This window comes from Chenopodium album, chromosome 14 (assembly GCF_948465745.1).
Source record: "Chenopodium album chromosome 14, dcCheAlbu1.1, whole genome shotgun sequence".
In the NCBI taxonomy this organism is placed as follows: Eukaryota; Viridiplantae; Streptophyta; class Magnoliopsida; order Caryophyllales; family Amaranthaceae; genus Chenopodium; species Chenopodium album.
The window spans coordinates 4,480,187-4,503,042 of record NC_137847.1 but is presented as its reverse complement, the minus strand read 5'-3'; the positions used below and the strand labels follow the sequence as shown (position 1 = coordinate 4,503,042).

Sequence of the window (22,856 nt, the reverse complement as noted above, 5' to 3'; positions counted from 1 at the left end):
TTTAAGAAGACAATAATGTAAACGAGAGTTGATTATGAAATTTAGGTACTGTATTGTTTATATATTATCTAAATGGCACAAAATACATGATACATGATTTTGCAAATTATTATTAGCTGTGACTTACAATTTTTAGAGAAGTGATACTTACACTTTCAACTACCCATATATCTTAACTCAACAGGTTGTTAATTAATGTATAGGTATGAGTTGAATAATGTAATTGACACTTCTTTGGGAGATTGAGGTTAAATATGTCTCGATATGTACTTTTTAAAATGCCACTCTACTATTTTTAGCAAGTGAAAATTATAGTCAAATTACATCATTTTAATTAGATTCATCTTGATGTACGTATTACCTATCAAAATATAGACTTTATATAATTCATACGGATTGATAATTAACTATATTAATGCTTAAAATTGTGCATTAAAAAACATGAGATTATTCCAAATTGTGCTATTAAAAAAAATAAAAAAAATAAAAAAAAATAAAAAAACCTCAGTAGGTGATACTATAAATTTTTGATCAATCTTAAAGTTCATGCATGTAGCTCATCTTAATGCAGTGAACCTTGAAGTTAATGGAGCTAGGTAGTCATAATTTATAAACCCTTAAAGTCATGCATTCCACTTTATATTTAAAAGTCCTTAAAATTAGCTTTAATGTTCCCTTTCTCCCATTTTCCTCAATAATAAACTAAATCTCAATATATATCCTAATTAAGCTAAAGTTTTAATTTTCTTCACCTTTTTTTTTTTCCTCTTATATTATATATACTTCATATTCGTTTTATATTCATACCATAGTTAATAAACATATATAATCCTCACACAACTTACTCCTTCCCCCCCCCCCCCCCCCAAAAAAAAAAAACCCCCCAAAATGCCTTCTCCTTATTAGTTTTGATCGAAATTCATTCAACAACAATAACTCATATTCATCACAAAGTCACAAAGTACTAAAATTAAATTAAAGTTTAACAAAACATGCAAAAAGAGCCATTTTATTAAATTAATTTGATTTTATATATAATTGGAACAAAATAGAAATAGTGTGGCGTACTATTTTAAATGATACAATACATTAATAATTTGTTCTATTTACATACATGCAACAGTGCATATATACCATTTTGTTCAATTAATAAGAAATTGATTAAAATTAACCATAGTGAGCAGATAAAAGTTGGTGTAGAATATCAAACACATATACCCGTCACCGAGAGAGAGAGAGATCACTTCACAAAACCAAAAGAGATTTCATCACAAAATTGTATGACAATAAGAGGATCGGAACAGCTCCTATATATATATATATATATATATATATATATATGGGACACTTAACTGTAATATTTGGGAAATTTATACTTCAACAATCTTTTGGACTTCATTTTATTACCTTGCCCCTTCACCTCGAAATATAGATCAACAAGATTTACTTTTGGCGTTTAAGTAGCCGTAAAGAGCTCTTATTATTACAAATTTTATTTAAAAGAAACATGAAGTAGTATATATTATACATAATGCATGTACAACCCACTAGTGCCTTTCCACCACCAATAGTGAAAAGAAGACTGAAATAAAAAAATGACACATTAAGAAAGTAAATTACTATATAAGTGATTATACGAAGTATATTATATGAACTTCCAAAAATGTTGAAAATCTAATCATCAAGAATAAATTAGATTGGTGGAGTATATCACAGGTGTTAATGCTACAAGAAGCACCTTTGTAGGAAGGAAATGTATGTCTGTGCTTTTCAAATGGGTTATTACTTGTTAGTGAGGTGGATCCCACTAGTTTTTGTTCTACAAGAATGAAGGGAAGACTTGAGCTTTACTTTATTGGTCATGGGCATCAACACTTTAAAAAAATAAATAAATTAAAGGTAAAATTTTGTGTATTTGAAGAGTCTATTAAATTTCGACTAATTTAATTCAAATTGAATCTAAATTCAAATGGGTTGAAAGCTTTTCTTGCTCATTATTAACTAAAGTTGAGGCTACAGCAATCTCAGGATTTTAAAATTACTTTCTTATCAGCTGTTCGATATGCATATGATTCAAATGTATTATATTCGTACTTCCAAGAGTATGGGCAGCAGTACTTTGCAAGTAGTATACTACATGATCAATGACCTTATTTAAGCCACATGAATGCAAGAATGAAGTTGGGAAACCAGATCTGTGGAAGAGTATAGAGGGCCATTACTTAATGAGTTAGTATTAAAAAGATCTAATAAACATCAATTCTGATTTTGTATGTGCATTACAAGGAATGAACTCCAACAACACTCTAAAGAACAACTTAACTACACATATAGTGGAAAGAGAAATCTACTCATGAGACAATGCATAATTTTTGAACAATTTTTTGAACGTTTATAAGTGTACGTTGTACGCATTGTGTGAGATTGTGAGTTAAACTATACTTTAGTTTGACCCTTTCGAATATTATTTGAGCTACGTACCTTCAGATCATGACATTTAAATGTCATTACTAGAAGGGCTTGTTCTCTTCAGCTTAATTTCAGTTCAGTTCAGTTCAGTTCAGATCAGTTCTAATCAGTTCAGTTAGTTCTTAATTTCCTTCTCTCATAAATAATTCAGTTCAGTTCATTCAGTTCTTAATTTCCTTCTCTTATAAACAATTCAATTCAGTTTAGTTCAGCTCAGTTCAATAAAGAACAAACCCTTATTATTTGTGATGAAAATTTTATTATCTTTCACCTTTTGTCACTCCGTTTTGTTTTACTCATTCATAAGGCTATATTGGAAGACTTGTGAGAAAACAAGGTATTAGCTAGATACTGGCGTACCTATCTTTGTTACATTGATTCTATTTTCCACCCCATCAACAAGTCAATAACCCAACAAAGGTATACTTCATATATGTCATGTTTGTGACATGTGACATTTTTTTGGGCCAATTTTCAAAACCCTCTCTATGTAAATTCTCCAACCTAGCTAAAACTCCGTATAAAGTATTATACAATTTCGCAATATTAAAAAAAAAAACTTGTAGACTCAGCTAAACTGTTTCACTCATATGAAATTTTATGCAATTTTACAATATTAAAAAAAAAAAAAAGAAAAAAAAATTTATAGATGCAGCTAAACCGTTGTTAGTGAAACCTAGTCTCCACATATATGTGTCAATGTGTGTATACAACTATACAAGGTTAGAAAGTATTGTTTACAAGGCAACTGGCCTAAAATCTTGAGGAATTATATAAAATATATGTCCATGATAGGTGTTGACTGAGTGATACACAGAGCCTTGCTTTGTCTCCTATAAATAATGCATGATGTACTGTGTCAAGGGTTTGATAGATACTAATGTAAAGCAACTTATAGCATCTCTTAAATAAAAAAAATAAATAAATAAATAAACTTTTTATTGCATTTCCAACTCCAAAATGGGGTCCATTAAACATTATTTGTGACATGATAATATTAATAATTCATTGTTCTATAGTTTTAATATTAATCTCTATTACTTATATTATATTCTTCTGTCAAATTAAAGCTGTCTCAAAGCATATTAAACATTATGAAAGCATATGTATGTTTTTGTTTGAAGTAACTTAGCATGCATGGATCATCTCTTCAATTTAAGTAGTACATTACTACATTTAACTAAGATGTTACTATTTATGTCAATAAAAAATTAATAACAAGTTAAAGAAAAATATTTTTATAAAAATTAGTTTATTTATTTAGTTATTGGGACACGTGTAAGCACCCCAATATAGAGAATCCTAGTCCACTTTTCACTTGGGATCTCTACTTTTAAGTTTTAACAAATTAGATTGCATTGATTTTGAACTTTAATTTCAATGCAAGTTCCTACAAATTTAAAAAGGGCACAAAAATACAAAGTAGGCCAAAAAATAATGCTTCGAAGTAATAGTAATGGCTCACATACTATTCCGATCCTATGCTTACCATTTTTGAGCTAGCAGTCAGCAGTTTCTTTCTTTCTAAGTAAACTTTTGATTGTGCTTAATTCAAGTTCTTTTGAGAAAGCGTGTTCTTGAACTTCAGCTTTCTCTAACAATCTTAAACATATTACATGAACTATATGTTTGATTTGGCCATGTATTGTTTTAACTTTTTACGTTATGCATCTACTCCGTATTAGATTATTTGTAAAAATAAAAGAAATGATCGAAGCCTTTGTTATTGCTCTTCTTTCTCGGAACAAATTTAATTGAATGATCCGACATTTATAATATACTTATATGTATACTTCTCTCGAATCATTTTTATGGACGATTTTCCAACGTTCATGAATAAATATAACATGAATTGTTTCATAATTAGAAATGTGAAAAGTAATTTTCGGTTACTCTAAAATAGTATACATGCCTTAGAATTCATGATTATAGGAGTACATGATTTGTTAGCATGGCCATCTCAAATTGGATTATATATTGAAAACTACATGTTTAACAAAGAAAAGTGCTTCCCGGCCTACCTATGTTAGGTATTAAAAATAAGATGTTACTTTCTAAATTTAAAAACTAAATACTTTATCGCATTCGGTGTTAAAATTGATAGCAATATAATGCACCCTATATCTGTATGATAATTACTTTCAATTTACATATTATATCACAGTTTTTAGCTTTTGCACAAAATACTAGCTCCCCATAAGACAGTAAATGCTTTGGTTTATTCTTAGGTAAAACTTGACAACAATTTTGGAATTTCAACTAAAAAGTGACAATTAAACTGGGATGCAGGGATTAGCTTAGTTAGCTATATAATTAACAAGTTGGTTTTATTTTATGAGCTCCAATCTTTTGGTTAGTATACACAGTAAAATTGATCTTCTTGGTGTTTCTAGTTAATTATATATTAATCTGATTTATTTAAAACAATTGGCATCTTTCTATTTAGAGAAACATAATATTAATCAGATGACCCTATCGATAAACCAAAGGTCGAACCATGTATGTCAGGCATCTCATATGTAGTGATTTGATTTCAATAGTTCAATGTACTTCAATATGAAGTGCTCAATTTATAATAGTATGTAACTAATTAATAAAACTATTTTGAGAAGAAGAAAAAAAGAGATGACAGAACCACTCTTAATGAAAAACTACATGTATGTAGTATATACTCGGTGTGTTTAATTAAGGTACTTTAATGAGAGATTAGAGAACTAATTAAAAGAATTTATGAGCTATTCTTCTAATCAAGATTGATCAATAATTCTTTTACTAGACAATACAAGTATATTTTAAAGAGCCATAAGATATAAATTAAACAAGTTAGAACTATTATCCTTAACATTCACTCACGTTTTGATCAAACTTGTTTGTGATCACCTTCAATAAAATATTCTTCGTTCTTAGGCCTTAACTATATCGTTACTTTTATATATTAGTACGGAGTAACAAGGTTGTAACATGTAAGATCTTTTATTTTTGGATAGAGGCTATAAGACCTTATATCTCATATATATTGATACTACGTAATTAGGTAGAATTAGTTAAGTGGACAAAGAATATGAAATAGACAGATCGAGGATAATATGTATAGGCATGTGAGATACGAAAGGTCGATGTGTATAGCAAGCAAAGCCAGCTATATACTTCGTTCTCTCTCCTAGCAAGCTACAACTCATCCCCCATCTCCCCAGCTCACCATAACTTGCTGCAGCCTTACTATTACTATATACGCCACAAAAGTGCAACAAAACCTACAATTCCATAGCCCTTTTTTCCCAAAAAAATATGCTACATTTAATTAAACAAACAATACGTATCAAATTTAAATTCCTCCATATTATAGTTACGTGATCTATTTCTATTTTCTTAATGTATAAAATTATTCTCCAAATTTTGTTTCATATACCTTTTCAACTTGTAAAATAGATTATCATCTAATCTTTAATAATTATTTCACTACCTTTTTGAGATTCATTACACACCATGACACCAATGTATGGTGCATCACTACACGTACATTTTACCTTATATAGTAATAAGGTAATCTATACCTAGTCTATACCTAGTATTTAAAAACTCTAACCACAAATTCATACTAAGCCACATGTCACCAATCACTCATATGCCACATGTCACCTTCCTTAATTTTTCAATAGAGTAAAATAAATAATGTTTTAAGTCTTTATGCATTCCAAGACTTGCAAATTTAAGTAATAAGAAAATGAAGAGTTCCATTTCTATCATGATAAACTAAAGTTAAACTAATTACATAGACAATAAAATAATATTTTCATCTCCTAAACTTAAAATATAACTTAAATCAATAAGTCATTTCATACCACGCAATATCTATGTATATATATATACCTAACTAAAATCCAAAACAACATCGACACATATAACATAAATATATATGCAACACATTTCAACAAAAATAACTAGCCCGTGCATCGAACGGGCTAAAATACTAGTTAATTTTAAAAAGAGTTAACTTGATATAGTTAAATTTAAAGTTGTTTAACGTGGAATCTTATCTTAACCTAAGCTAATTAATTATTCTCTTTATTTTTTCAAGTATTACTATAGATTCGATCAATTTAACTTGAATCATACCATGCACGACTAATAATTCGGAGCAAATTTAAGTGTATGTGATTCCATAAAAGCAAAGAAGGTGATTTTAATTATCGAGATAAGTTTGTAAGATTCCAATCTCGACCCTTTCATTTATACTTCAATCTGGCTCGATCATAATGCATTGATTAGATGGAGCCAACTTAAAAAAGTAAAGTTAAAATAAAATAGTAGTAACTAGCTTAGTAAGTAATTACAACTACGGACCTCCATTTTCAAAAGTTATTCACAATTATTGTTTCATTCGATGCAAAAAAGCAAGGCAATTTGAGAGAAAGTGTTAATGTGGTTATTGTGTCGAACCATTTCCTAACACTAAACGTTAACACATTTCATAAGTATGCCCCACGCTAAATAACAGAAGATGGAGGTATAACATTTTATAAGACTAAGGGGATGTGTACTCCTCTTATTGTCATATAATCTGATTTTGGGAAGGAACTTCCTTAATTGGACTTGCATTGTGAATCACCTAGATCCGTATGTGTTTGACATGTTATTAGAGTCAGGTTTGGACTGAAATCTATGATGGCTTGAGTACATTGGGCCATATTCAATAAGTCAAATGTGAGGGAAAGTGTGAAAATGCTCTCATCTCCTACCCAAAAAATAATACGGAGTACCACAGAGGCAATATTAAATTTAGGAATTGTTAGTTTTTAGCTTTAAAAGTTAAAACTAATTTAACCTTAAAGACAAGAAATAAAAAGGAATAGTGGTAAGGCTATAATAGTAATATTGTGTTACTTGTGTATATACCCAACTTATGTTAAAGTCAACCGACAGTCGTAGAAGAAGAAGAGGTCTCATGTGCCTCAGACATAGATTGTTTACGCTCATCAGCAACAACCTTAGTATAAGCGGTATTCATAGTAGGCAAAGGATCACTCATCAACAAAACTTCCTAGGATCCAAACCAAGACAAAACTGATGCAACAACTCATTCTCATGCAACTTAGCATATTCTTTCGCAGCGGAACAAGTACAAGCAATCAATTTCACACAATTAGACAACATACTCTGCAATTTATTCACTTCACCATAATAAACTGCAAAAGAACGACCTCTTTGTTTACAATCAGCAATATCACGTTTAAGTTCAAAAATACGAGGACCGTTACCAAGAGAATAATGATCACGCAAATCATCTCACAAGGTTTTAGCATCATCAGGAATTATAATAGTTGAATGAATACCAGCATCAAGAGTATTATAAATCCAAGCAACAACTGTAGAATATAATTAACAATACCCCACTAACGATAATCCTCGTATGTGGAATCGGGCTTGACAATAGAACCATCAATAAACTCGAGCTTGCTCTTGGAACGAAGATTGTTGCGAATCAATCTCGACCACTCTTCATAGTTGTCGACGGTAAGCAAAACAGGACAAATCACCAATTGAGAACCTTCACTAGGATAAAGGTAATAATTTGTGAATGATTCGTACTTGAGGAGGAGGAATTTTATTGTCACCCGCCATCGCACCAAATTACGAGCACACAACCCAACAATTACGACACACTACACTAGCACCGCAGCACCACAAACATACGCAATAACCAACCAACACTAGCACAACACGCACGCACACACCACACTCGCAGAACACGCACACAACACACCACAGCACACGTTGTAGCACACCACAACAGCACACACTAGCGTGCAGCACACCACACACACGCAACACACACTAGCGCGCACTACACACACGCAACACTCTCACACTACCGCACACACACACTGCCCGCGCACAACACAACACCAAGCACCACCCTCGGCAACACACCGCAACAACAAGCACCACACAACCACGCCACCACAAAGCAGCGCACAACCAAACACCAAACAATTGGGGTTGAAGAAACCCTAAACGACCATTCAATTCCGTGGGAAATTGATTTGAAAATCAATAAATTGAAGCCCTAATCTCACTCAACATATTGCGGAAAAGAAAAATAAATGAAGAACTAACCAAGATCGGAAAATAAAAATCTCTAGAAATTAGAGAGGCCTTGATACCATGTTAAAGTCAAGAACAATTGGAGAAAACGGCTTAAGCCTTGTATTGATATTCACGACAATATATATAGTACAATACAAAGGAGACCCGACTTGCCTAAAAGTCCCTAAAAGATATACATGCCAAACATACATATATTAACATAAAACCAACGGACTCATATTAACTTATTCCCCTGACTAGCCAAACAAGCTAAGAGAGTTGCTTTAAATTCTCAATCTAGCTTAACCTCACTTTTTAATACCTAAATTCCCATTCTCACTTGCCAAACACCCCCTACGAGCTATGGCCCTAAGGTAATATTCCAAACCAAAAGTAAATAAAGGGGTAGTTGCAAAAATTTAAGTGAAAGAAATCAAGGAAGGGTAGGTGATTTATGTTTTAAAAATTTTCGTCTATTTTCTACAGTCATTTAATTTGAGAGTTGATAATCTTGATATCATTGAGTTTGGTGATTGAAAATCTCATTTTCAGAAATTTACCATTGTAAGCAAGCATATGCAAAGTGCCAACAGATGAGATCCACTCTAGTGGATTATGGTAACTAAATTTCCTTACATATTCATCAAACTATCAAAGCTAGCCAAAGTGGAGTGGTATATATATAGCGTGAAGATTATAATTTTGCAAGTAAAAAAAAAATTTGTGGAGGTATTATTTTTCTTTCTTACTAATATTAAAAACAAATTCCTACTAACTACACTTTATAATATAATATTATCACTGTGCACCGGCTATTATTGCAATTAATCAAAAACTAGGATGTGTAAGAAAATAAAATTTTGTTAAATAACTTAAATTTGTTTCAAAATAAATATAGTTTGAAGAAATTGATTTTTCATAATTTTTTTTATTATACTTAGTTTTATGTTTTGTTGCACGAATATGTGCATTAATAATTGCGAAAATAAAATCAGTTGAACTATACATTAAAGTACGGAGGAAGTATATTTTTAGATTATTTATTTTGTGAGAAGGGTTACTTAAAAAAAATTATGTTAAAACCCATTGTAGCCCACTTGTGAGTGTCCCACATTGGAGAAAGAGGAGAGGTGGTTCCCCTTTATAAGATAGAAGACTAACTCCTACTATTATCAATTGGTTTTAGTATGGAAGCTCCGAAGCCTAATTTGTGGACCAAACTCTCCTCCTCCTTGTTCGCATTGCCCAGACCCATTTCATATTGTTTCGAAATTTAACATGGTATCAGAGCCTAGGTTTGTTGAGCCATTCATAACTGGGTATTTGTCAAGCCATTGGTTAAGGGGCCTCTATTGGATTTATAAAGTAGAGGAGTAACTCCTACTATTGCCAATTTGGGCCTCTATTGGATTTATAAAGTAGAGGAGTAACTCCTACTATTGCCAATTGGTTTTAGTATGAAAGCTCTGAAACCTAGTTTGTGGACCAAACTCTCCTCCTCTTTGTTCGGGTTGTCCAAACTCATTTCATATTGTTTTGAAATTTAACAAATTATAAGGAAAAAAATTGGATTATATAGTTTGACAATTGAAAGAGTACATGATTAGTATCAAACTTTCTTTAGATCCTTATCTACCGACTTCAACTCCACAAATGCAAGAGAATTATATAGCTCAACAAATGAATGAGCGAGGAAATAAAAGCCGCAATAATACACACTTTTTTTTTTTTTTTGTTGTATGTGTTTCAAACATAATCTTGCATATTCAAAGGGAATCTAGTCAAAATTTGACCATCCCTTTTCAAAAAAATAAAATAATAAATAAATAAATAAAAATTAGAGTCAAAATATGGGCTTTCGAAGGAATCAATAAGATCCATAAAGTTTAGTAAACATATAGATTCCCTTCAATACACTCCACATTCTTACAACCGTGTTTTAGTGCTATACACTTCAAAAAGGCTAACTTGCAATGAGGTGAAGATAATACTACTATGACCCAAACATGTAATTTAGCAAACATTAATCATCGTACCCTCTAGTTAATCAAGTTTTTTTTTATCAAGAGATGATGATACAATTCCAAGATAATTTATTTGAAAAATTAATAATGATCTCTCATCATGACATATATGAATAAATGGTAATTACGAGGCGAAGATAAATCTACATACAATTAACAAAACCATAACAACAAAACCACAAATTTTGTGGTTCCAAACTTCCAATAGCAAAGCAATTGCTTATTGAGAACACTATATATATTCCAAATCCACTAGAATGTTGATACGTATGCACGAGGGCTACTTTTGACCATCTTTGGGAACCAAGAAAGCATCCCCTTTTTATTTTATCATTGCATATTTGCATGTAAGCAATATTAACCTGTGTGGGATATTAGTACATGATAAATCTATAACGACAAAGCCCGTTCAAATATATGAGGCATATTCGAGACCAAAAGTTGTATAATGAGATCACCAACCAGCTCAGGTAGCATATTGCAACAAAAAGAGAACTCGCGGTCAAATATTGACACCATACTCTTAAGCACAATGAAATTAAACCTAAATAACCATACCTTATATATATTGGCGTGTAATGCTCCCTTCTCTTAGCTTATTGATTGTATAAGCCAAAAGGGACCATAATTAGTGGCATATAAAATATATAATCTCTTAAGAAGCCTTGATTAGAGCTTGTAAAAGTGGGGACAACTTAAAAGCTAAGGTATCATCAGAAATTATAGAGAATATTGTCAACAGAATGGAAGTCACTAAATAAAGCCATATATACGTGCATGTTAAAGCTATGGAACCATAGCATGGACCATATATTCATCTACTCTCTTTGACTTTGGGTATCTTTCAAAGTTCAAAAAATTATCTCTTGAGGCCCACCTCAGTCAAATGGCATACTATAAGCTGACATTCCTCGAACATTATAGTCTGATTCATGAATAACTCTAATAACATTCGTTGGTATAAAACATTTTAATACCAACACAGTAATATGGATGTTGAATTATTGATATCAAAAAACATTTTGTGATTGTTGGTATTAATAAAGAAATATTTTGGTTTCAAGCTAATATTATAATATAATAACAATTAGCATTATTAGAGTTATTAATGACTTAAGTTATTAAAAGTAGAGAATTTCTCGACATTCCTCATGCTGAGTTACAAAAGTACACAAATCCCTCGGTCCCTCCCTTCCTAGCTCCTTCCCTCTCTTTCACCATGACTAACTGATACGCGGCAAATTAAAACCAATGAGAAAGAGATACGCTGGCATAATATGGTAGTAGATTATAGATTCTTTTGTTTCTTAATTGATAGTAACTTGAAATATGAAATAATAACTTGATGGCTTTATAACAATTACATGCAACACATTTATTTGTCGAGTTGTCATTTTAGCCACATATATATAACTGCTTGATTAAGCTGCAAGATTGACAAAAAGCTAGGATAGTGAAGAATATAAACCTATTCAAATGCACTGATCATTTTATTGCATGCGAACAAAAGTCGGTCCATGATGATATTATCCTTAAGGAATCTCAGATTTTTATCTTCCTTTTTGCTGCCTTTCAACTCATATAAATTTTGAGCTTTGTAATCCCTCATCCCTCAATCTTTTCTTACATTTTTATTGTTTATGCTCACACATCAAGAGCGCGAGCATTATTGAACTCCTTCCAACCTACAACGAATCATCATGGACTACAGATCAATTGAGTCTTCTGAATCCTCAAGGCATTTTTCTACTCTATATATACATTCTCTATCATAATATATTTTTTTTTTTTTCAAAATTGTTGCATATTGCCATAAATCATGATTTTATCCTGATTTTTTGTTTCATATTTATTGTAAACATTGATGCACAATTGTATTATCCATGTCAAGTAGAGGGGTATAAGTATAATCGTTACATTACATCTATTTTCTAATTACTATCATCTAATCAATATGATTTGATCAAACAATTTGCTCGACCTACTATTAGTAACCTAATTAACTAAATTATGTATGTTCTTAGTACATAAAATTGTGGGTTCCATGGAGCTCAAACTAATTAAGAATAACAAACTATTATCTCCTAAAAACCTTTGGAACTTAATTAAAAAACAATTTAGGATCGGAATAAAAGAATGAAATGCTACAAATGTCCCTATTTTCTTTCTTAAGAAACCCTAGATATGATACATTTCTCCTCGCGATATAAACTTGGAAGAAAATTAATACAATGTCTTCTTTAGTCTTTGCAAAGTCTTCTATTGCCTATCCTTTGTGTTCTAGTTTACTTTACTTACAATTATAGACAAATTTATTATTTTACAAGATAGTGCACATCAATATAATCATAACACTTTTACATATTATTTTCTCTCAAGTTAATTTCGAGAGTTCTTTAAAGTCAAGTTTTGATCAATTATTATATTGACTAAGTTGAAATAATCTCATCACATTACATACTTATTTAAAAATATAACTTCTATTAGTAGCTTATTAATTATCTCATCTTGAAATGTTATCTAACATTAAAGCTTTATGTAATGCAGAAACAAATGCGCTGCATGCTATAGACAATTTAACAGAAAGGAACATTTGGTGGATCACATGAGAACCTCCTTTCACTCTGTTCATGAACCTATGTGTGGTGTTTGCAAAAAGCGTTGTCGATCCTTCGAATCATTAAGAGAACATCTTATTGGTAGATTAAATTATATCCAATAATATAGTTACTATCTGCGTTTCAAATTATGTGCAACATCTACTAAAAACAGTTGTATCATTATCTTTCTATCTCCATTTAACACTCACGAACAAATTTTGTCTATGTAGGACCATTACCAAAGGTTGAATGCGCAAAGATATTTAGTAGCCGAGGATGCAACATATGCTTGACCATTTTAGATAGCCCTTACACCCTCAGAATGCATCGAGGAGCATGTCAACTCTCTCGCCCAAATGTAACGACTTTATATTAGCTTGGAAAAACAAATGTAACAAATTAATAGTATTTCCATTAAAACTTTGTAAATTGAAACTTCTACCTTTTTTTTATGCAGGGACTAATTTCTAGCATGGCAAATATGAAAATATGTGACAATATGAAGATTGATTATGGTCGAGAAAGAAGCCCTAACGTAGTTGCGCTTGCATGCAAAATGATAGGAGGTGGTAATGACGGAACACTTGATATTTGTGCTAGGGTTTGCCTAACTGATGAATATGATAACATTTTGTTTCAAACATATGTTAAGCCTCATATTCCAGTGACTAACTATAGGTAACTTTAATTTTCGACATAAAGTTCTCTACTACTCCCTCCGTTTCATAATTAGAAGTCTATTTCTCTTTATTATGTGAGTAATAAATGTTAGAAATAGGCTTCTAATTATGAAGCGGAGGGAGTATGTTGATTTAAACTATTTTATATGCCGACTCATTCACTTATTGTATTTCGTGTGTAGATTTGAAACCACGGGTATCAGACCGGATCACTTGAGGGATGCAATGCCATTGAAGCAGGTTCAAAGAAAAATTCAAGATTTCTTATGCAATGGAGAGCCGGTGTGGAAAATTCGATCAAGAGGAGGAAAGGCTAGGGTTCTTGTTGGCCATGGACTAGATCATGACCTTGAGTGCCTAGGAATGGAATATCCCGCATTGATGATTAGGTATGATGAACTACTTTCTCCATTTCTAAGTATTTGCATGATCAATTGACTATATTTGTCAATGTACTACTTTGATCATTAATATCTTTACTCTTTTTTTTTTTTTTGAGACAATTAATATCTTTACTTATGCTTTATTAAAATTATATTTTGAAAATATATATTGAGATTAATTAAATCAATGACAATTAAAATCATGAAATCTATTTAGACTTTTTATACATTATCATTAGTGCTAAAATATGATCAAAGTTGTATAATAAGAAGAGTATAAAAAGTCAATTGATGCAAATATTAAGAAATGGAGGAAGTATATTGATAATGCATTATAACATACTAATAAATGAGTTCATAACTAATTAAAGTTATTAGATGGTTTGATTTGATTTTATATAAGTGCTCAATATCTCTCTTTAATCAAATTTAGATAATATTTGTTGGTTGGGAATGGTAGGATTATATTGAGGAAAGTACAAGGTTGTTACACAAGGGAGATTGTGAGGGTCCTTGGGGTTTTAAATATCTTGTAAGGAAACTTAAATGTAGATTTGTTCTATCTAGCTAGCAAGCTAAGTAAGTGATGTAAAAAAAAAAAAACTTTTTCCTTCAGTAAAATACATATACTTTCTACGTTTTTTTTACTTGCAATACTTTGACTTTTACACTATTCATACTCTACTTTGACTAGCTTTAATAATTTATAGTAATAAAGGAAGTACTCGTATTATTTTAAGTGGGATCATGCATCCCTAAACACTGTTGAATGATGACAACGAAAATAATAAGTACCATAAGCTTCAAAATGCTTGCATATACTAATGTGGTATATTATTTTTGGTCTACATACAGGGATACCTCAAAATATCCTCCTTTGATGAAAACGAGCAAGCTCAGCAATTCACTTAGATATCTAACACAAGCATATTTAGGGCAAGTACCTCTTAACTAAGTATATGGTTCTTTATATATTTTGTTAGCAAACTCGCTCTTTCATATTTACTGATAATAGTTACGTTACAGTTACGAAATCCAGATGGGTGTCCAAGATCCTTATGAAGATTGTGTTGCTACAATGAAACTCTACATGAGAATGAGGTCTCAAAATCACAAGGCGGAATATTATCCATTAGCCAGTGACCCACAAAATCGTAACAACTTTGCACAATGGAGGGAAGCTGAACTTGAGAAAATGACTCCAGATGAACTATTAGCAATATCAAGGTCTGATTACTATTGCTGGTGCTTAGACTTGAAGGGATATATGTGAAGCAACACGCCATGATTTGTGTTTTTACAACAAGATCTAAATGAATGGAGGAGGGTATATAGAGGACTAGCATATTCGTCCCTGAGTAATTGACACAATTAAACTTGGAACACGTGTGAATGCACAGACATATAAAAACATGTCTAATAATATCTTTAATTAGTAGAGTTTTTGTTTTATACGTTAACCTAAGCTAGCTTAGCTTTTATATTTGGCTAATTAATTAACTAAATAATTTGTAGGGTATAATGGACCTACATGGCATTGCTGTCTACCAATGGGATGCCATAACGCCTACCTTAACAGCCAATAGTGCTTTTCCATGTGGCATTGACAATGCATGTCCACGTGGAATCGACATTTAATTTATGCACTTACGTCTTATACATACTTTGATTATTATTTAATTTAACTTCGATCTTTATGTTATGGAAGTTCCAATCTTTTGGCCCGACCTGCCCCTTTTCTAGCTCCCATGGGAGAATTTAGCCTTGATATTGTTCTTGTCTTTAAAACAAAAATTAAGTGTGCCGACTTATTATGAGATAATGTAACAACTCACATATGTAGTATGTAATACTTTCCTCATTTTGCAATTGATGAATTTTTTTAACAGTTGACACACACACTATAACAAAGATAGAGTAAGAAGTTTTAATACTATCTCCGATTTTTATTAATTGCAACTTTAAAATATTTTATATCTCACAAATAATACCTTAATGTTGTAATTAAAAAAAAATCAGAGATAATATAATCAATGATGTTCTGACCTTTAACCATAGCATGTAAAGTAAAAGGTGGAGTTGGCCCCACTTAAATTGAGGACAACATAGTAATTTTACATGTAAAATTTAACTAAAAAAAAAAATTCATCCGTTGTGAATCATTCTAAAAAAAAAATGTATCAATTGAGAAATAGAAGTATATATTTTACTTGACATATTTTACCTAGGACTTTGGGAGGTTAATAACATTTGTCATGAGGCTAATATTTATAGATTTGACAATTAATATTGATCTGTTTTATTGTTATCAAGGCAAATAATAATTTCTTCAAAAAAAAAAAAAAAATGTATCAATTGAGAATAGAAGTATATATTTTACTTGGCATATTTTACCTAGGACTTTGGGAGGTTAATAACATTTGTCATGAGGCTAATATTTATAGATTTGACAATTAATATTGATCTGTTTTATTGTTATCAAGGCAAATAATAATTTCTTCAAAAAAAAAAAAAAAAAAAAAAAAAAAGGCAAATAATAAAGCAATAGATTCCCACGACTTTTATATGTCATTTTCTGATCTTGGGTTTATAATCCTGCAAGACGAGTTGTATACTCTTATGTATCATTATATCCTGCTTTAACATGAAATAAGTATAGGCATTACCAGGAAAAGGCACATTAGTGATAGGAAACTTTGATTTGCACATGCCTAAATTACTCTGTAGATTAATACGTAGTGAATGACGAATGAGTAAATAAGTCTCTCATAGAGGCCAATCCGGTTTCAAAAATCGACCCGACCTAATTCGAAGATCCAATCAAAATTTGACATGTATGGACATAATGATTTTAGCATGATTCAAAGTTGAATTATGCCCGACTTGACTAGATTAGGATTTACCGAACTGAATTGAATTGTCCCTTCTATCTCTCATAACAATTAATTTGAAGCTTTATAGGTTTAAAATGCAACCATAATATAACATAAATTTTTATATTGGTGTCCCATCAACATAATGTGGTAATAAAAAATTTATTTACTAAAGAAGGTATTCCACGAGTTATCTTGATCATTATACATCTTTAGATTTTCAAATGAGATAATTAATAAGATCACAAATGCACCAAATTAAAGTGGTCAATCAATATATATCTTGTATAAAAGCTAATTAAAGCAATCTAATGAAAATAAGTCAGCATGAAAGTAGCCTCAAAACCAAAACAAAGATTATCTTGTGTTTGACTATGTTAAAAAAGTGATCAATCATGCAGGTGATTTTTCAAACAAGGATGAGATTATTAATGCACTAATCAAGAAAGCAACTGTTAAATCATGAGTGTTGGATTTTGGGAGGATTTGGGGGGTCAATTAAATTGCTACAATTACAAATTACACAAGTGTAATTTCAATTTCTTCATTAATGTTAAAGATGAAGATCAATTTAGGTTGGAAAGCACAAGATATGTGGGCTATAAATTGAATCCACAATTTGTAACTTTATCATAAAAATGAGGTGTACCCATGTGTTTTAAAGCAAAGATCCTCTTAATGATGTCATAGTCTCCATCACACAACATCTTAATTTGTTGATGAGTAAATATATATGGAAGAATTAATTAAGCTTGGGTGTACTCTTTGATTATATATCAACACGTTGTTAAGTCCTTGACATTAATTTAATTTTAAATGTTGGAATAGAGTTTCTTCCAACCAAATATATATATAGCGTATTTGTCAAAAAAAAAAAAAAAATATATATATATATATATAGCGTAATTGACATTGGTTTAATTTCACTAAAAATATTTGATAGACAGTAATGAATGAAAAATAATCACTCAAATCAATTCATCGAATTAAGGTGGTTTTGATATGAACATATGCAAATTAATTAAAATACAAAATAGATCCTTTGTACCACATTAATCTCATTTGGTGAATTGATTCTTTCTTTTCCAAGTCATATATGCATCACCAAAAGGATTATATGTAAAAGTTGATTAATTAATCATTTAATTAAAATCGGTGACATTATTATGAAAATAGGAGAATTGCCAAAAGGTGAAATTAGATCTTGTTAATGATGCAAATAATACTACGGAGTAATAATCAATATTGCCTCCACCACCACAACAAAACATATTCTTGTTATGTCAACTTGAAAGTTAATTAAATTACCTCGAGCAGCTACTTTGATTCCTTAAATTTAATTCGCATTTTGAAAACTTTTTATGCAAAATCCTTGATAGATTACGAATGTACTAAAAATGCCTAATTATATTTCAACTTGTTTAAATAGTTGCTCATTACGCCATACATGATGTATGAATTAATTAAAGTAACGAAACTAATAATACGACCGTAGCTTTATTCCTTGATTTACTGTTTAAATGACACTCGTTAACCTTTATTTAATTTATATTAAGAACATAGGACTAGCTTATCAGTACGTACTAATTATGCTTTTTTTTTAATTAATGCGGCGTTGTAATGGTTTTGATACCATGCCATCATATTATGTCTCTTAATTTAGAGCTTTAAGTATTGATTAAGGACACCATGTTGTTTTATTAAAATGAAATTAATCTTTTAATTTACCATCGTACGGATGCACCAACATTCTGGAAAAGTTTTTACGATGAATATTTTGTACATACATTTGCATTATATTTAATTTATTGTCATTAACTTAAATTAATTTAATTAGAAAAAATGAAGTAAAAGGAATAATGTTGCAGTATAGGGAGGTACAATCTAATTTCGTAGGTATAATTAAACCTTGTGATATTTGAAAAATTAGGTCAGGGACAGCAATCTATACTAATCTATTAAAAGGCGTTTATAAAAACGTATACGTGCCACGTAGCCTCTTCCAAATTACGCCACGTCACTTCACCAACAATTTGTGACGCCACGTCATCTACCCAACATCTCCACATGTCACACCATCACTAAATAAAAAAAAATAAAGAAATATGATGATAAGAGGATTTGAACCCCATACCACTTGCAACAAAATTGAGTATATAGCCATCTAAGCTAACTATCAAACATGATATAATTGTGAAAAAGGCATATATATAACTTTAAATGACATGGTTTAATTTTTTTAAAAAAAATACACATATTTATTCCCCACTTCGTATTATTTATATATATATATATATATATATATATATATATATATATATATATATATATATATATATATATATATATATATATATATATATATATTTAAAAAAAAAGAAAGAGGAATAGCAGACTACCTTTACTCTTTCTTTTCATTAATGCAACATTAAAGTGTCTGAGCTTAAATTTGCAAAATAGAAGACTACCTTTATTCTTTGTTTTCATTGTTGCAAAATTGAAGAAGAGTTAGAGCTATCCTATACGGATTACTTTACAAATTTATAACATCCATGGCGGTACCAATTAAATACATGGTTGGAGTAACCATGATCAAGAAGATTGATTCTTTGTCGAAGGCTTTGGTGGACTTCAGTACTTCACTTTTGCCGCCGACGTCCGCTGTACCGACATTAATGTCGACAATTGTTGGTATGTTTATTCAATAATTACCAATGAAAAATCTATTGATATTCCATTTATTTTTAAACTTTAAATAATCATCATTAACTTGGCTTATTTTTTCATCCAATGCAATTAAATTTATTTGGATGGTAACTGAAATTGCATGTAATTGGATATTCAAAGGTATAGCATTTAAGATCTGAATTATCATTATAGAGGTAGTATTGGTAATTAACTCTTCAGGGAATTAGAAAAGTTGTATGTTTATTGAGATTGGCATTTTGAATCTAAGCTCCAATATGCAGCATTTATGTATTTTTTATATCTATATATATATGCCGTCAAACAACTGGGTAACTCATTAACCCTTTATTTTTGCTATTTTTCCTTGAGAAGGTTAATTATTATTCAGATTAATTTTCCCTAAAATTAAAATGCAATTTTTTTTTTTTTTTTTTGATGAAACAAAAATGCAATTGTTATTGAGATCTTTGTTTGAATGCAATTTAAATTCTTTTTTTGGGTATGTTGTGATGCAGGTTCGCACTAATTGGAAGACAGATTTGAGCAAATAGCCAAATAGCAACTATTCAAGGTAACAATGATGTCTATATCTATTTTTTGCTTTTTGTCAACTTTTCTGAAGCAGAATAGCAATTACAATTTCACATGCAATTTGGCAAGCCATTTTCTTAACTATAATAAGAAATTGAGTCTTTGAGAATAGAGGTAGCAAAAAATGAATTTTTTTGGCATTACATGCTCTGAATAGTGGGTTTCACAATCTCAATTATAAATGTACAAAGGCAAACAGAGTAAGACCTCTAAGGCTATAATTTAAAATCTTTGAGCATAAGCAAACAATTTAATCAACCCTCCGAATACTCTTATATTTTTATGCAATGACACACTATAACAAAACACAATGTTTACAGGTTAACGGAAAGCAAAAGGTGCTGGACAGATTGCAGCTCTGTGTTGGAAAGCAATTTGCATTCAAGGTCAAGCTTAGTACAAGAAGCGAAATAACATAGCTCCTCTGCCAAAAGACTCTTGAGATAAACTACCAATTAGAAAATGCATACAAACAGAAAAACCAAGAAGCGGTGAGTACAATAAACAAAAAACCCAACTTTACTACTTTCAATTTCAAAAAAAAACATATAACAAAAAAACTAACAAACAAACATCAAACAAATGGCAGACAAACAAACCGGCCACAAAAAGGCAACTGGACGTCAAAAGCTTGGAAACTAATGACCAAGTACAAAAGGCAGCAAAGACAGGAGACACACAACAAAGGTAACAAACCAAACCAACATAAATTATCTCCATACACCAGGTTAAAATGGAAAAAAATAATGACATTAACAATATTTCAAATGCAGGGAGTCAGGGACAAAGACAACGACCAAATCAACAACACGGCAACAACTGATGACCAATCAACGGAACAACAGGACTGAAAAATATGAACAAGATAGAAAATAAAGAACTAATGTTTTACAAATTTACATTGCTATTTCTTTTGATGTAGAACGATTTTAAGATTAAAGTCCCTTTGTAAAACAACAATAGTATTGCAGTGCTTCGAAAATACATGGCTAAATAAAAAAAATTAAAAAAAAAAAACGGGAAGTTTGGTTTGACAACAAAAAAAAAAGGAATACAAAATTAACAACAATGCAATTTCATACCTTATAACAATGCCAAATTAAAAACACAAAAACCTAAAAAAAAACCTAAAATTGTACAATTACAAAAGTAGCACCTCGGGGCATCGCGAGGGCTACTCACTAGTTATCTATTTATAAGACAGTTTGTGTCTATTTAAAGCACTAACAATTCAGTAAAATTGACCTTTGCATTCACCCAAGAGAAGTTTATTAAGATGTGAAACTTAAATTAATATGGACTTTTATATTAAATAGTAATCTCATTAATTAACATATATTGCTTGTCAATCATGATCATAGTGGATTACTCGACCTATTACCAATTGGTTTTATTAGGATGAAATTGTACAATATTTCTGTTCTAAATTATAAAATTTACTCTAAAAATTTGTTACTTTGTATCATAAAATAGACCATAGAAAGTATAGACCCGATACACATGTAAATACGTATAAAGAGGCATAAAGGTAATAATATATGTGAGACACTTTTTCAAGTGTTCAATCCTAGTCTTTTTAAAAGTAGGTAAATTGTAGAGAACAAAGTTCAACAGTCAATGATTTTCCATAATATTTCATTACATTGTATAATATTTTTGGTACAATTAATTAAAAAAGGATTCTTTTTCTTTTCCTCAATCTTTACCAAAGTTTGCTGGTTGGTAGAGTCTAAAATGGAAAAATGCTTGCTCAGTGCTGACTTTGATTTACTAAAATTAGTTTCCAAAACAAATAAAAAAGATGGCATAAAATTACAAAGTAAATATAAAAATGTGCAACCACAAAGTGTAACATCAATAATAATACATTGTTTGGCTTCCCTTTTTCGGATTTCATCATCATTTGACTTCTGTCACCCGGACAAGAGAATAGATTATTAACAATAAATAAATAATAATTACTTAATTAATTAATTGTTAAAATGTTTAGTGGTGGGGTGTGGGAGAATCATTACACTTGATCCTTAAAAGTGATACTTAGTTTACCATTTTTATTAATTAAGCGTGTGCTTTAAGAATATTTTTATTGCTAAAGTATATAGTTTGTTTTCCACTAAACTTTGTTATTGTGGTCGCATGTATAAAGACTAAAAAATCGAATTTTATAATAAAATTAGTTTTTGGCTTGGACGATGTCCAAATTATTATTAGTATGACAATAATTTTGTATAAAATTTATGACTCGATCCTATTTTTGTTTATTACAAGTACGTTGTCAGATTTCATTTGCAATTAAAAAAAAAATCATTTAATATGATACTTCGTATAGTTTGATGGTGAAGTTTCTAATGTTTAACTTTAAAGTCACGGATTCCTAATTTTATGTCCTAAGTTCCATCCAACTTTCCGTCATATGAATTTTTCTCATCCTCCCCCCTCTCCCCTCTTTTACTTACCCCAA

The 22,856-nt window shown here is 30.5% G+C and overlaps 1 protein-coding gene across 1 annotated transcript; it reads left to right on the top strand.

The window, feature by feature from the left end:
• The first annotated feature begins 12,211 nt into the window (after nucleotides 1-12,211).
• Nucleotides 12,212-15,967, top strand: LOC145578641 (RNA exonuclease 4-like). Its single transcript, XM_081635936.1, has 7 exons — nucleotides 12,212-12,318; nucleotides 13,128-13,279; nucleotides 13,411-13,538; nucleotides 13,638-13,858; nucleotides 14,043-14,249; nucleotides 15,099-15,179; nucleotides 15,270-15,967. Exons 1-7 carry the CDS (start codon nucleotides 12,281-12,283, stop codon nucleotides 15,514-15,516), a joined length of 1,074 nt encoding a protein of 357 aa, XP_081492062.1. The 5' UTR covers nucleotides 12,212-12,280; the 3' UTR covers nucleotides 15,517-15,967.
• Nucleotides 15,968-22,856: the final 6,889 nt, after the last annotated feature.

Bases quoted from the DNA above. Each gene is read 5' to 3' on its own strand.
- LOC145578641 (XM_081635936.1), top strand. From the start codon at position 12,281: ATGGACTACAGATCAATTGAGTCTTCTGAATCCTCAAG. The intron at 13,859-14,042 runs GTAACTTTAATT...TTTCGTGTGTAG, and splicing joins ATTCCAGTGACTAACTATAG to ATTTGAAACCACGGGTATCA. The intron at 14,250-15,098 runs GTATGATGAACT...GTCTACATACAG, and splicing joins TATCCCGCATTGATGATTAG to GGATACCTCAAAATATCCTC.